The sequence below is a fragment of the Neovison vison genome, chromosome 7 (genome assembly GCF_020171115.1).
Source record: "Neovison vison isolate M4711 chromosome 7, ASM_NN_V1, whole genome shotgun sequence".
NCBI classification, from domain to species: Eukaryota; Metazoa; Chordata; class Mammalia; order Carnivora; family Mustelidae; genus Neogale; species Neogale vison.
Genome location: NC_058097.1, coordinates 132,196,959 through 132,213,808, shown reverse-complemented (window position 1 = coordinate 132,213,808; position 16,850 = coordinate 132,196,959). Strand labels below are relative to the sequence as shown.

Genomic DNA, 16,850 nt, shown 5'->3' with positions numbered 1-16,850 from the left:
ATGACTTACAGTGCTGTTGGCTGAAGAGGCTCTCTCTCTCCTCTTCTCCCTCTGCCCCTCCCGCTGCATACATGCTCTCTCGGTCTCTTAAATGAATAAGTAATTCTTAAAACAAAACAAAACAAAAACCTATTTGAGGAAAACTAAAACATCCCTGAAAAATGAAACCATAGATAGGAATAAATGAAAAAAGACAAACTATGTCCTTGGATAGGAAGACTCCATCATAAAGGATCAGTTCTCCTAGAGTTAACCTATCCTTTTGCCATAAAGCAATTTAAAACACTATCAATTTTTTGTCAGGTGCTATACCAGTCAATTATAAAATTCATTTTGAAGAACAACAAAGCAAGCATAGCCTGGAAAACCCTTAAGAAGAACAAAGAAAGGGTCTAACTTTTCCAGTTAAGACATTCTGTAAAGCCTTTGTAATTGAAATATTTTATATTGACATATGAAAAGATGAATAAACAATGAAACACAATAGAAAATCTAGAAATATACCATTTGCATATGTAACTTCAGCATACAATAAAAGCTTCTCAAATCAGTGGGAATTTGATGGTCTTGTAAAAAGTGGTATTAAAATAAAGGGAAAGCCATGTGGAAAAAATAAAACTGGATCCATTCCTCACATAATATAGGAAAAATTCCAAATGGAGTAGAGAATGTAAGAAAAGGAAACATGCAAGTGCTATTTTTTTAAAAATGAGTGTATTCACCTGTAACCTGAAAGTGTACAAAATATTCTAAACTATGACTCAGCTTCCAGAAACAATAAGGGAAAAGACTGATGTATTCAATTCCAAGAAAATAAAAATAAAAACTTTTGCATGACCCCCGCAAAAAAAAATCACCATAGCAAAATGAAGTTAAGTGACAAAAATTGAAAACATATTTGCAATTTATATCACCATGCTTCCAAAAATAAAGAAGTAAAAGGCCATCTAACCCATAAAAGAATGAGCTGATATAATTTTCACAGAAAAAGAAATGCAAATGACTCTTAAACATATGAAAAGATGCTCATCCTCATAATAAGAGAAAGACAAATTACAAGTACACTGAAATGCTATTTTTTATCCATCAGATTGGCAAAAAATACAAAAGTTTGAGTATGTATGCTGTTGGCAAAGCTATGGAAGATAGCCATTCTTATATATTGCTATGGGAATACAAATTAATAAAACTTTCAGGAAGAGGAATATGGAAATAACTAACAAAACTATATAAGCACTTATCCTTTGATCCAACACTCATAATTGTAGGGACCCAAGCATAATATAAAAAGACCCCAGCCCAAGACTTCTCTTTGCTCATTCTTTCTAAGAGTGAAAATTGGAAACATCTTACGTGAGCATCAATAGAGGAATGGTTGAATAAACTGTGACCCACCTACTCACCGGAAGAGTATCTCTGTATGGTGTGGGTTAGTCTTTAGAATATGATAATGCAGAGTTTCTCAACAGTGACACTATTGATGTTTCAGGTCAGATCGTTCTTTGTTGCGAGCACAAGCCTGTACATTGTAGGATATTTAGCAGCATCGCTGCCCCCTATCCATTAGATTCCAGGAACACCCCAACTCCCAACTGGACAACGAAAAATGTCTCCAGATATTGCAAAATATCCCCTTAGGGACAAAGTCATCCTCAATTGAGAATCATTGATATGATGTTAAGTGACATAGCATGTCGGTGTGCCCCGGGGGTGGGGGGCAGGGGTTGTATACAATATGTTTATATTAGTGAAAGAGATGGATAAAACGTAACATTAAACTTTAAGAATCATTCACCAGGGGCACCTGGGGGGTGGGTGCCTGGGTGGCCAGTCAATTAAGCAACCAACTCTTGGTTTTGGCTCAGGTCATGATCTCAGGGTCATGAGATCAAGCTGGGGCTCCAGGCTCAAGGCAGAGTCTGCTTGAGATTCTCTCTCCCTCTGCCCCTGCCCCCCTCCCACCCTTTCTCTGTCTCTATCTCTCAAATAAATAAATAAATCTTTTAAAAATATCATTACCTATAAAAAGAAGAAGTGAATAGGATGAGGGGGAAAGAGACAGAAGCTAAACTACTTTAATTATACTGTTTTTGTAAATTTGACATTGGTACTTTTACATATAATGTAAAACAAAATTCAATATTAAAACAAGTTTGAAATTTGAAAGTAAATGGAAGCAAATGAACATATATATGTTGATGGCATAGCTGCACAAAGAAGAACTCTTCTGTGACTTTAAACATACTAATGTGACTATATATCCCTAGTGCAATAAATCTCAAAGACCAAAAGAACTAAAAATAATATTAAATTGCTTTTGAATGATCATAGTTGCAATGTAATTGCAGTGCCAATATTGTATTATAATTTGAGGCTTGTGTGCATGTATTTCATATAAAACAGTGAATAATTGTGATGATGTCAGTCAGCATGAGAAATTTTAGGTTGGGGTTTCAGCATGAGATACAAATATAAAAAGAATGAGATTAAGTAAAAAATGTGATACCCTAATTTTGAATTGGAAATGTCAGTATGAACTCCTGAAATGATTATTAAAATCAAAAGACCTTTGCTGACCGTCCACTGAAAAAAGATAAATACAATAGCAAATCCAATAGCCATGATCATTCCTAGCACCGTTTTCTAACTAAAAAGAAATCAATGATTTTTGGAGAGAGAAATGGATAATGTAAGACTGAGTCAGAAAATGTACAAGGTGACCCTGGAAAAAATCACCAGTAGCAATTATTAGAAAGCAAAGAAGCTATCAAAGACTTTAAGAATTGTGTTGAAAGATCTCAAAGGCCAACTTGAAGAGGCTCCCACTGGCCAAGGAAGGGCCATTCGTGCATCAGTAAGTATAGTACCTGCAACAGACAGAAATATATCATCTGATTAAATTCATGCACTCATACCAATGCTTGAAAAAAAAATAATGAGTTGGAGAACCAATTTGTTATTTTGAAATAGTAAACGAAAGCAAAGAATGAAATATTTGTTATGACTTTACTACATAAATTGTCCTTCAGAATAAACCACGTAATTGGAAAGAACTTTCTTTTTAGAACTACTCTACCTAAGAAATGAGGAATAAAACATTACCATTTCATATTTTTAACAAACAAATGTTATCTCTGTAATGATCTTCAGTGGTTGCTAATACCACAAAACAAGGATGATAACTAGATAGCATATATATCCAGATGGAAATATACTGTCTCACTCATTAGAAATTTTTTTTTGTCAAAAAAAAAGGAAAAGAAAGGAAATTGAATGTGAATCTTATCAAGTCTCCTAGATCAAACTAGCAGTTTATAAGAAATACAGAAAACAAAGGGACATGGAGAACAAAACAAAGGGGAAGAATGAACAAAATTTGGGCTGTGACACCTAAAGAGAAAATGGTACAGTTTGTTTACCACCAGCAGCAACAACATAAAAATTGCAAGGAAATAAAAGAGACAGAAGGGGAACCTATAAATTAAAAGATAATTAAAGGACATACCAACCAAATGTAAGGTTTGGACCTTATTTACATGTCCTGATTTTTTAAAATTTGTTTCTTTTTATAAATATACCTAACACCCTAAAAAATTATAGAACTATGAACACCCTAAATATTTAATATTAAGAAATTATTGTTTTCTTGGTTTAGGTGCAGTAATGGTAGTGTGTATGTGTTTGTGTGTTAATAGTAAGGGTCCCTATCTTTTAAAGATACATACTGAAAAGATGGGATTTGCTTCAAACTAAAATGGGGAGCAGACAGGGATGAGTGAGTACATATATAAAACAAGATTAGCCATAAATTGATCACCATCAAAGCTGAGCTATGAATATGTGAGGGTTCATTAAACTATGACTTGGTTATTTTATTACTATTACTTATTTATGTCTGCCTGAAATGTTTTGTAAGAAAATGCCTTATTAAAAAAAACAACTTGGGCACCTGGGTGGCTCAGTCGGTAAAGGGTCTGCTTTCAGCTCAGGTCATGATCCCAGGGTCCTAGGATGGAGCTTCTCTCTCTCTCTTTCCCCCTGCTTGTGCTCACACTCTTTTTCTTTCTCTGTCAAACAAATGAATAAACTCTTTAAAAAAAAAAAGAAAAGAAAAGAAAAAAACTTGGGAATGCCATATTTTCACCATCATCAGTAACATGCTTTTTGCCAGATGTCTCCCATTTGAAGAAGAACCACTGTGTGGGGCCCCTGCAGTTGAGTTCTGATTGCTCTGAGAAAACCACACCTGTGTTTGGGCTTCCCCTTCCTCTGCCTCATTATTACTCTTACTATCCCATCACTGTTTCCATGTTGCATCCACTTGAAGGAGCTCATAATAAAACTTAAGATAATAGAAACATACCAGACTAAGGTCACCTTGTGATCTCTTACATTATGCCTGAGATAGTCCATGGCTTTATCACTCCCGGGGGCCTGTCTCAGCTGTTCAATTAATAGTGAGAATATTGATTAGCTCATAGTTTATGTTCCTGCTTATGTGAACTACTGGTTTATTGTCAGCCTCTAATTACGGAATGTTTTCATATGAGATCTTCCTACATATTGAGATAGCTACTACTGGAAGCTGGGCTCCAAGGATGTGGAGGGAGTAGAGAGGGAGGGGGCCTCTTTATTAGCAATGAGTGAATTGGCATTCACCATCACTCTTGTCTTCTTTTAACTATAGGTATTTATCAAAGTGCTGGATAATAACGATAATGGCCCAGAATTCTCTCAGCCGAATTACGATGTCACAATCTCTGAGGACGTGCTTCCAGATACAGAGATCTTGCAGATTGAAGCCACAGATAGAGACGAGAAGCACAAACTGAGCTACACTGTCCACAGTAGCATCGACTCGGCCAGCATGAGGAAATTCCGGATTGACCCTAGCACTGGCGTGCTCTACACTGCTGAGAGGCTGGACCACGAGGCCCAGGACAAGCATATCCTCAACATCATGGTAGGACCACACTGCTATTGCGGTCTCCTAACACAGTCTGTCACCCTTGGTCTTCAGAAGTACGGGGCCCTTAAATGTTGTAAGTAGGAGTGAATTTGGTCTTCTCACAGCAGGGCCACCTTCGTTTCTGCCTTTTTATCTCCCTGAGGAAAATGGCTACTCTCCTGGAGTGACCAGATATTTATGCCAGACTGAAAGAGTAGATGAGTTCTGCAACAGTGGCTGCTGACAGGCTGACTTGGAAGAGAAGGAACAGGCCATGTTTCGGTAAATCTTCCAGGCTATGATATTGGTTCTCATCCAGAAGATTCTGTGGAAAAGTTTAAAAGAAGTTCCTTGAGAAGTTAATCACAAGGGTAATCATTTACTCAAAATATGCATTGCTCAGTCCTTGGAAGCATTTAGAAGACTGATTTATTACTTACTGCACTGGCATTGGATCTAGTCGTAAATACCGCCACCCAAAACAGATCTCAAAACATACCAAAGCCTGCGGACAGTGTTCATTAAGTCTGAATTTGGGTTCATGGGACCTCCAAATTATGTGGAAGTTGCTTTAATTTTAAAATGGAATTTTCTTAGTTCACATAAATGAGAAGTAGAGATTGATAAGAAACATCCTTGACTAGTTTATTGACCAAAATCTATCCCTTTGACCACCCAAGAAACCTGGGGGAAATGGCACAGCCCCTGCTTAACAGACCCCCTAAGTTTCTTGAGACACAGACTAAACCTCGGGTACTGATTGCTTTTAAAACATGTTAAGATGCTACCAGTTTCCTAGCAGCTGGAAGTGATGTTCCTTTAAGCGCTACTCCTCCTTCTCCCCAAGTCTGGAAACACTCCTGGGCCAGAGGAAGAAGACCATGCCCTTGGAAGTTTCCAGCTGAGAACATCCTCCTGCCCCGACCCACCCCAGGTGGGAAGAGCAAGAGGGACTCAGAGGGACGATCAGATCCACCCTCTCATTCCTTCAACAGATATTTCTCCAGCACCTACGGTGTACCAAGCACCATTCTAAACCCTGGGAGTGGGAAAGAGACAAAACTCTTGTACCCTTGGACATTCCACTGGAGCAGACCTAGGTCTCAATAATCCCCCAATACAGAGATCAGCTTGGTCCCTGGGTGTGGCAGGCCAGTCTACATGCAGGAGGACTGAGCACACTCACCCTGTTGTTTTTGCATGAGCTTTATTCAGGGGTAGAAACCGTATGCCAAGGACTAACTCCATCCTCACGACTCAATGCATTTCTGTTCATGCTTTCCTTAACAAACTCAAAATTCAGTTTGGTCACCCTGTATCATTTGTCATGGCTGTAATGGATTATTTAGCGCAAACATGTCCTTTAGGCTGCCTTTCTCCGTGCTAAGCCATTTTAGTCCTTTTGCTCATTCCTTCTAGGTACTATTTCTGAAAAGCCCTTTTACTTTGATGCTCTCCTCAGTCTGCTTTCTAATTTCTCCACATCTCTCTGAAGTTATGGAGTCTAAAATTGAACAAACGCAAAGCACACATTTGATTAGCCCAACATAAAATTATAGCAAAATCACACAGTGAGGGTTAAAGGGTTGATTATTTGCAAGTTTCTGGCATATGCAAACCAGGGGAGGCTTTAAAGCAGTCAGGTGGCTCAGTGAAGTCACGAGGAGGGGTCTGGCGTTTTAGAAACTAAGGTTTGGTTCATTTTCCTGGGAATCAGGGTTCTCTCTCAGTCCTGGGCCTTGCCTTGGAGGCTGTCCTTGCCTGAAACATGCTGCCCACACCACCGTTTGGCCATTTCTACTTATTTTTGTTACCTGTTCCAAGAAGCTGAGCGCCCAGTTATCTACTTCTTATGACTCCCTCCCATTCCGGCACTCACCACCAGGCCTCCTACCCATTTGCTTGTTTCTATCCCCCACCCACCTGTTAGCATCTGGAGGGCAAGCACCAGATCTGAATCACTGCTGAACCCCCCAAGCGAAGCCAGGGCTTGACAGATAATAGGTGACAATAAATGTTTGTTGAATGAATGAATGGAGGGCAATGCCTGCTTTGCATTTATGAGTTCTCTCACTGAACGTTCGAGTGTCCCTTTCAGAAGAGCGTCCATCCACCATTCCATTAGCAGCTAGATACACGAACGAGAGGGGAACGGCTGTGGGCGGTGGTTCAGAGGAAAGTGCAGTGGCAGCTCCAGGAACACAGGCTGAACACAGGCCCCGGGCCGCGGCTCTCCATTGCTCACCATTAGCGCCCTCCCCTGGTAACAGCATCACTTACATGGCCCTGCCCCGTGCCTGGGATGGCATCAAGCACTTTCCGTGAGCTACCTCATTTTCTGTTTGCCACAGACATAGCCGTGCGAGCTCCTTGCAACTTAAGATTTTAGTCCTACCACTTCTTGTATTTTGCCTAAAGGTCAGAGATCAGGAGTTTCCTTATCGAAGAAACTTGGCCCGCGTCATTGTGAATGTGGAAGATGCTAATGATCACAGCCCCTATTTCACCAACCCGCTGTATGAAGCATCTGTGTTTGAATCGGCTGCTCTGGGATCAGCTGTTCTGCAAGTGACCGCTCTGGACAAAGACAAAGGGGAAAACGCAGAACTCATATATACCATAGAAGCAGGTGAGAGCTGTTGCACAGATTGCAACATAATGCATGGCTTTTGACCCTCTGCAGTGGTTATCACCATGTGACATTCACATAGTCACCCTGGAATGGCTCCAAAAGCATTGTGTGGCCAAGCCACTGCCCCAGCTGCGTGATGATGGCTCTATCAAGTTCTTGGCATTTTTGGTAATACGTTTTCCAGCACTCACGGTGAGGAAAGAGTTCCCTTTGATGGTGTTCTCGGTGGTGTTCTTGGATTTTTCTGGAATGGAGGAAAGAGAAGAAGTGCATGGTAAGCTCAGTGGCTTTTACCGATAGGTCAACAAGCCATGGCCTCAGACAAAAATAACCAAAGTTTCCCATCTCCTGGGGGCTGCCAGGCTGTTCCATGAATTGAATCCTACATGTCTCGGTGGGAGATACTGAACTGCCTGCTTAAGCAGACAGATGAATTCATGCAGGCTCACATTCTGTTAAATCTGAGATTTTTAAAATCAATTTTGACATCCTTAAGGCCAGACTCTACTTCCCCGATGGTGTGAGGATGGACAGGAACAAAACATTTATGACAGAAGAGATGATTGTCCAAGTGAGGGATGAGACTATGAACCTAACAATTACAAATACCCCTTATCTGCTGTATTTTCCCTTCCCCTCTTCAATCTTTTTTTTTTTTTTAATATTCAAGCCACGTATTTCCAAAATGTTCTGCAACATTATGTCTGTCGTGCATAATGCCAAATGATGTCTCCTTTTATGCCAGTGCTGGAAAGGCCTCTTTCCCATGATTTAAATGTGGAGCATTTTTGTGAGTGGTTGAATTAAAATATGAATGCTAGAATGACAGTTTGGGACTAAAAAATATTAGAGAAAGAAAAGCCAACCATCTTCTTTATACAAAAGCCACTGCAACAAATGATAATCTAAAACTATTTCCTGTATTAGGCACCCACATTTTATCAGCGTTGAAGCTAAGCTCTATATAAAGAAAAAAAAAAAGGTAGAGAAATAAAAGAGAGTAGTTCAAAACAGCCAGTTGCCCCAAGCAACTTGTTTCTTTTGTAGATATTTATGGAATTTTCTTCTAACCTAAAGCCTGACCAGTATTTTTTTAAGTGCTATTTGGCATCTGTTGTTTACCACAGAAAATTTTAATTATTTAATTATATAATCCTTGTTCTTCTAGTTCCACAAATAATGTAAGGAAGCTTCTTTTAAAAATACAAATGTTTAAATTATGTCACAGAAAGTATCGCCTGATCCAGGAGCTCTTTGGACTCTTTCTACAGTTTTTTCCTAATCTTAGATATATTTTTCTTTTTCTGGTATTCATCCACGTGCTCACATTTTTCCATATCCCTGTGCTCATTGAGGTGGGGAGTTTGATTTCTGTTTTTTTATTTAGCATTCCTTAAGCATTGTCTACGGTGTCTGCTTGATTTTGTATTTGTCATTAAGGCTACTATTTACAGTCTCCTAGTTAGGCAGATAACTTCTAAGCCAATCGGGAAGTTCTGAGGAGATGCCGGAGCGCCATTTCCCATCCTGCTGACAAGACCACTTTCCTTATCTTTCCACAGCCACACGCTGAGGCCTGGTGCTATGGGTAGACAAAGGATTCCGTCGTTCCCTTACCTGCTGACTAAAAATAGAGAGAAAAGTTTTTTTCTTAAAACATCTTTTCTGTAGAAAACTTATATTTCCAGAAACTCATAGGAATGATCGGTAACTAAAAAAAATGAAACAAAACAAAACAAAAAACCAACCTCTGATTGTTTGTGTAGGAAGATAATGAGGATTTCAGTGTACACAGTAAGTCCCAAGTGCTCCTGGGGCTCCTTTGTGGACAGACAGTCCTCCACAAGCCCTGGACTGCTCCTGGCCAAGCCAGTTCCTTCCCTGATCCTGGTAGGAGAAAGGGAGGACCCAGATGCCACAACATTGTGAAATAAATGACAGGTGGTTGTGTAGAGTGTATATATTCCGTAGGTTCTCTTCTAAACCTCTGCTTACTGGTGGGCCGTATGCTTCCTAACCCCTGCCCGGCCTCGGAAGTAACTATGGAAGCTTTTATCTGGGCCCACAGAACTAAGGGGATATTTGAGTGTGGAGCTTCAGTTCCTGTATTTGGTTCAGGTTTCTCCTTCGTGCCACAAGGGCTCATGAGTGGCTCCGAAACAGGAGACACGAGGACTAAGAACTAAGTTACAGCGGGGGCCTCTCGGATCCCAAGGGGCATGCAGACAGAAGACTAACAATCTTTCTTCAGATCCACCTCTCCTCTCAATCATTTAATACATATTTACTGAACACCATCTTTGTGCCAGACTGTGCTACATTCTAAATAAGTCATGATATGTAAGATAAGCCCAGCTTTTGCTCAGCTGCCAAAAGTCTACAAGAAGCTGTAGATTCCAAGGAAATAAGCAGACGCTAGTTTCCGGGGATTCAAGGATAGCCGGAGAGAATAAGCAGGAAGCAGATGCTAAGAAAATGGGCAGGGAGTATGTTGAAGAGGGGAAGAGGCCAAGAGCCCACTTTCGACCTGCTGTCCAAGAGCAGCAGCCCGGAGTGGTGTGCCAGGCAGGTGAGCAGCTGTGGGGCAGCAGGGTTATGAAGTTCTACTTGAAACCAGAAGCTGGCTCCCCTTGGTCCCTGCCATGTACGTCCTGCTGGGCATGAAGAAATGTGCTGGGTCTGCAGAAAGGGAGGACTTGGCTGGAGATTCCGCAGCAGGGGAACACAGACAAGGAACACAGACACACTTGACTTTCTTGCATTTATCAGTTGGGGTTGACTGTTGGCCCCATTATCTCTACAATCTCTACATTTTCCTCTTCGGATATGCTGATGTGAAATGATTCCTGTCTCCTTGCGAGGGTCTATGAATCAGACGTTGAACTCATGCTCAATTCCACTATTTATTGAAAGTTTGCACGCTTACTCATGAGATCATTGAACTTTATGTTGACCTCACAAAGTGCTCATGTTCAGGTGGCAAGGAAAAACTATCATGCTGACACGGAAGAGGACACCATGCGGTATTCACATGTGGGGGCTGGAATCCTGTTCTTGTTTGTTAAATTAATTCTTGAGGGCACCTGGCTGGCTCAGTCAGTTAAGCAGCCAACTCTTGATTTTGCGTCAGATCATGATCTCAGGTCCTGGGATAGAGCCCCAAGTCGGGCTCCATGCTCAGCAGGAGTCTGCTTGAGGATTTTCTCTCTCTCTCTCTCTCCCTCTTCCTGTGCCCCACTCCCTGCTCATGCTTTCACTCTCTAAATAAATAAATCTTTTAAAAAATAAAATAACTTAATTGTTTAAAAATAAGCAGGTTTTATAGGAACATGAGTTTTTTATTCTCGGACATGGAAAAGTTTAATGAATAAGTACATTGTAAGAAGTATGTATACAGCTGTATTTGCTTCACATCTCAGGAGATACATATAAGTGCCGTCAGGAAGGGAGCCGGTCTTAACAAAAATGACATTTAAACCATCTCTGTGTCTGTGATACTGCTGTCCTTTGAGCAGGAAAAAAAAAAGAAAAGCAGCTATAACTGAATGACCAAGATTTTTCACTTTGTTTTCGAAGAATCTAGACAGGAAAGCATGTGTGCTCTTGGGGAAGTATCAGAAAGCCTGATGAGAGCAGCAAAAGCAGCTTGCTGAAGGATTCTGCGTAACACTGTCCACTACTTTTCAGCCAGGTTCTTTACACTCTTCAAACCTCGTGTTGCTCACTCTCTGCTCCTCTCTCATTATCTTCATCTCTCAGCGATCTCAGACTCCACACCACGGCATGTTTCAGACGTGAGGCGCTAAACGTCTGAGGCGTCATGGTTCACAGCCCTTCCCATTTGAGCTTCCCATTGCCGGTTCCTCGGCTTCAGGAGGGTGATGCCTCCAGTTTTGGGTTTTAAGGTTGGTTCAGATGATTGGCAGTTCACTACGTCACCAGAAACCTCTCTGGTACTTAGCAAATGGGACAGTTACAGATTGGAGGAATGGCCTTATAATTTTTACATCTAGTTTTAAGTGTGTGCATGCACGTGTGTCTTTTAGGGTTTGAGGGGGTGAACAAGATGGGTGGCAGAAAATATCCTGACAACTTACAGAGCAAACAGCTTGGGAAGAGTCCTTCAGACCCAAACAAAAGACCACCCCTCACCAAAGTAGTGTTTGGAGTGAAGTTGGTTTTGATAGGGTGAAATATAGCAAAGCCCACCTTTGGGATAATCTGTGGGATAATGTTCTGAAACAGCTCCTACAAATGTCTTTCTCATAACATTAAACATAGACTATGGCACTGGTTTAGGCAAAAATCCATTTTGAACAGTGGCATCGTACACAATCTTGTGGTGGTAGTGATGTTACCACCACCTGAAATTCTGACCTGAGGATATTGACCTGAAATTCACAATTTTACTTAAAAAACTCACTTCAGTTGCTTTTGAATACCCCTAAAAGAGAAGTCTTTCATTCTATTTCAGAATGAGATGGAACAAATACAAATAATTGCTTTCAACTTGCCATGTTGCTGCGAAGTATCCTTTAGATGAAAAATTAATCTTCAAAACATGATGTGTGACTTATTTCTCCATTTATCTCTGTATTTTAGGGAACACTGGGAACACATTTAAGATCGAACCAGTCCTGGGCATCATCACCGTTTCCAAAGAACCAGACATGACAACAACGGGTCAGTTTGTCCTGTCGGTCAAAGTCACAGACCAGGGTTCCCCGCCAATGTCTGCCACTGCAATTGTGCGCATTTCTGTTACCATGTCTGATAACTCTCATCCCAAGTTCACTCACAAAGACTACCAAGCAGAAGTAAATGAAAATGTTGATATTGGAACATCAGTCATTCTAATCGCTGCCATCAGTCAATCTACCCTCATTTATGAAGTCAAAGATGGAAACGTTGATGGGATCTTTACCATAAATCCATATTCTGGAGTCATCACCACCCGGAAGGCACTGGATTATGAGCGTACTTCCTCCTACCAGCTCATCGTTCAGGCCACTAACATGGCAGGCATGGCTTCCAATGCCACAGTCAATATTCAGATCGTTGATGAAAATGATAATGCCCCAGTTTTTCTCTTTTCTGAATATTCAGGCAGTCTGAGTGAAGCTGCCCCAGTCAATAGCATTGTCAGGAGCTCGGATAATAGCCCGCTGGTGATTCGAGCCACTGATGCCGACAGCAACCGGAATGCTCTGCTGGTGTATCAGATTGTGGAGTCCACGGCCAAGAAGTTCTTTACAGTGGACTCCAGTACAGGTGCAATCAGAACAATTGCCAACCTGGACCATGAAACTATTGCCCATTTCCATTTCCATGTCCACGTGAGAGATAGTGGCAGCCCCCAGCTGACAGCAGAGAGTCCTGTTGAAGTCAACATAGAGGTAATGGATGTGAATGATAACCCACCTGTTTTCACCCAGGCTGTGTTTGAGACTGTCTTACTTCTACCCACCTACGTTGGAGTGGAGGTGTTGAAAGTTAGTGCCACGGATCCTGACTCCGAGGTGCCCCCGGAACTGACATATAGCTTAATGGAAGGTAGCTTGGATCATTTCTTAATTGACTCAAATAGTGGAGTGCTCACCATAAAAAACAACAACCTCTCCAAAGATCACTACATGTTGATAGCTAAAGTGTCTGATGGAAAGTTCTACAGTACATCCATGGTCACCATCTTGGTTAAAGAAGCCATGGATAGCGGCCTCCATTTTACACAAAGCTTTTACTCGACCTCAATTTCAGAGAACAACACTAACATAACCAAAGTTGCTATTGTCAATGCCATTGGAAATCGCCTTAATGAGCCCTTAAAATACAGCATCTTAAACCCAGGAAATAAGTTCAAGATAAAATCTACCTCAGGGGTCATTCAGACCACTGGAGTCCCCTTTGACCGTGAAGAACAAGAGTTATACGAGCTGGTGGTGGAAGCCAGCCGAGAGCTGGACCATCTGCGTGTGGCTAGAGTGGTGGTCAGGGTTAACATTGAAGACATCAATGACAATTCTCCAGTCTTTGTGGGCCTCCCTTACTATGCTGCTGTGCAAGTTGATGCTGAGCCCGGGACTCTAATTTACCAGGTGACAGCCATTGACAAAGATAAAGGTGCAAATGGAGAAGTGACCTATGTACTACAGGATGACTATGGCCACTTTGAGATTAATCCTAATTCAGGGAACGTTATTTTAAAAGAAGCATTCAACTCTGACTTATCCAACATTGAGTATGAAGTCACCATCCTAGCCAAAGATGGTGGAAAGCCCTCTTTATCCACCTCTGTAGAACTTCCCATCACAATTGTCAACAAAGCGATGCCCGTGTTTGATAAGCCCTTTTATACAGCATCAGTCAATGAAGACATTAGAATGGATACCCCCATTCTAAGCATCAATGCCACCAGTCCAGAAGGCCAAGGCATCATATACATCATTATTGATGGGGATCTTTATAAACAGTTTAACATTGATTTTGACACTGGGGTCTTGAAAGTGGTTAGCCCTTTGGACTATGAAATCACCTCTGTTTACAAGTTGACAGTAAGAGCCAGTGATGCCCTTACTGGTGCCAGAGCTGAAGTCACTGTTGACTTACTGGTTAATGATGTAAATGACAACCCCCCTATTTTCGATCAACCCACATACAATACGACGTTATCAGAAGCCTCTCTCATTGGGACACCTGTTTTGCAAGTTGTCTCTACTGATGCAGACTCAGAAAACAATAAAATGGTACATTACCAGATCATCCAGGATACTTACAACAGCACAGATTATTTTCACATAGACAGCGCAAGTGGCTTGATCCTGACAGCGCGGATGCTGGACCATGAGTCAGTGCAACACTGCATTTTGAAAGTCAGAGCCACAGATAACGGCTTCCCATCACTGAGCAGCGAGGTCTTGGTTCATATCTATATCTCGGACATAAATGACAACCCTCCCATTTTTAATCAGCTCATTTACGAATCATATGTGAGTGAATTAGCCCCCCGGGGCCATTTTGTAACCTGTGTTCAAGCCTCTGATGCAGACAGCTCTGATTTTGACCGCTTGGAATATAGCATTTTATCTGGGAATGACCGGACCAGCTTTCTGATGGACAGCAAGAGTGGCGTCATCACCCTGTCCAACCACCGGAAGCAGCGGATGGAGCCCTTGTACAGTCTCAATGTGTCAGTCTCTGATGGGTTGTTCACTAGCACTGCACAGGTGCACATCAGGGTACTCGGGGCTAACCTGTACAGCCCTACCTTTTCCCAAAGCACCTACGTAGCTGAGGTGAGAGAGAATGCAGCCGCTGGGACAAAGGTCATTCACGTTCGAGCCACAGATGGGGATCCTGGGCCATATGGGCAGATCAGCTACGCCATCATCAACGACTTTGCCAAGGATCGATTCCTCATAGACAGCAATGGACAAGTCATCACAACAGAAAGGCTTGACCGGGAAAACCCTCTGGAGGGAGACATTAGTATTTTTTTGAGGGCCCTCGATGGCGGAGGGAGGACGACCTTTTGCACCGTGAGAGTGATCGTTGTGGATGAGAATGACAATGCTCCCCAGTTCATGACCTTGGAATACAGAGCCAGTGTCAGGGCAGACGTTGGAAGAGGCCACTTGGTCACTCAAGTTCAAGCCATGGATCCAGATGATGGAGCAAATTCAAGGATTACTTATTCTCTATACAGCGAGGCCTCGGTCTCTGTGGCTGACCTCCTAGAAATTGATCCTGACAATGGCTGGATGGTCACTAAGGGCAATTTTAACCAGCTGAAAAGCACAGTGCTGTCATTCTTTGTCAAAGCAGTAGATGGGGGCATTCCAGTAAAGCACTCCCTTATCCCTGTCTATATTCATGTCCTGCCCCCTGAAACGTCCTTGCCTTCGTTCACCCAGTCTCAGTATTCTTTCACTGTTTCAGAAGATACAGCCATTGGGAGCACGGTGGACACCCTGAGGATTTTGCCCAGTCAGAATGTCAGGTTCAGCACAGTTAATGGGGAACGGCCAGAAAATAACAAAGGGGGTGTCTTCATCATAGAGCAGGAAACAGGCACGATCAAGGTTGACAAACGCCTCGATCATGAAGTCAGCCCAGCATTCCACTTTAAAGTAGCAGCCACCATACCCCTGGACAAGGTAGACATTGTGTTTACTGTGGATGTAGATATCAAGGTACTGGACTTGAATGACAACAAGCCAGTCTTTGAAACTTCCAGCTACGAGACGATCATAATGGAAGGGATGCCTGTGGGCACCAGACTCACACAGGTGAGAGCCATCGATGCGGACTGGGGAGCCAACGGGCAGGTCACTTACTCCCTGCACTCAGATTCCCAGCCTGAAAAGGTCATGGAAGCCTTCAACATTGACAGCAACACAGGCTGGATCAGTACCTTGAAGGACCTGGATCACGAAACAGATCCCACCTTCACCTTCTCTGTGGTGGCCTCTGACCTTGGAGAGGCCTTCTCTCTTTCGTCCACAGCTTTGGTCTCTGTCAGGGTGATGGATATAAATGACAATGCGCCAGTCTTTGCCCACGAGGTGTACCGAGGGAATGTGAAGGAGAGTGACCCTCCTGGAGAGGTGGTAGCCGTCCTCAGCACTTGGGACAGAGACACTTCCGACATTAATCGCCAAGTGAGCTACCATATTACGGGTAAGTCAGCCACACTTGGCTTTCACTCTGTGTACTCTGCTCTCCCAAGAAAGGTGGGAAGTGACAGGAGGTGAGAGTTGGAGAGAAGAAGGGAGATGAGATGGGGATTGAGAGTAATAAAACCTTTCTGGGGCTGAGTAAAAGATCTCCGAGTGGGCAGGGTTTCTCAGTTGTTGGTTGTGGCTGAATGAGCCTTAGTTTGGAGTCCATTCCTTCACCTATGACACTTTACCCAGATTGGTACCCAGTCCTTGAGCTGCTATATCATTTAAAAAGGAGTCCAGCCAGGGTGCCTAGGTGGCTCAGTCAGTTAGGTGGCTGCCTTCTGCTCAGGTCATAATCCAGGGTCCTGGGATGGAGCCCCGCATTGGGCTTCCTGCTTACTGGGGAGCCCGCTTCTCCCTTTGCCTTTGCTTGCTATGCCCCCTGCTTGTGCTCTTCTCTCTCTCTCTTTCTCTCTCTCTCTCTGTGTGTGTGTGTGTGTGTGTGTGTCAAAGGAAGGAAGGAAGGAGTCCAGCCAATTATCTCACTTGAAGAAATAAAAATAACAGCTTTGGGGTAGGGCGCATATATTTTTAACTCTAATCCTACTTC

General features: G+C 42.4%; 1 protein-coding gene across 3 annotated transcripts in view; it reads left to right on the top strand.

Annotated features, from left to right (window-relative positions):
- The window catches only part of FAT3 (FAT atypical cadherin 3), a 641,086-nt gene that overhangs the window by 539,610 nt on the left and 84,626 nt on the right, over positions 1 to 16,850 (top strand). For all 3 annotated transcript variants that reach the window (XM_044258324.1, XM_044258326.1, XM_044258325.1), the window contains 3 exons: positions 4,688 to 4,963; positions 7,367 to 7,577; positions 12,183 to 16,256. In XM_044258324.1, the coding sequence (XP_044114259.1) occupies positions 4,688 to 4,963; positions 7,367 to 7,577; positions 12,183 to 16,256 (4,561 nt within the window). The remainder of the gene's footprint in view (positions 1 to 4,687; positions 4,964 to 7,366; positions 7,578 to 12,182; positions 16,257 to 16,850) is intronic.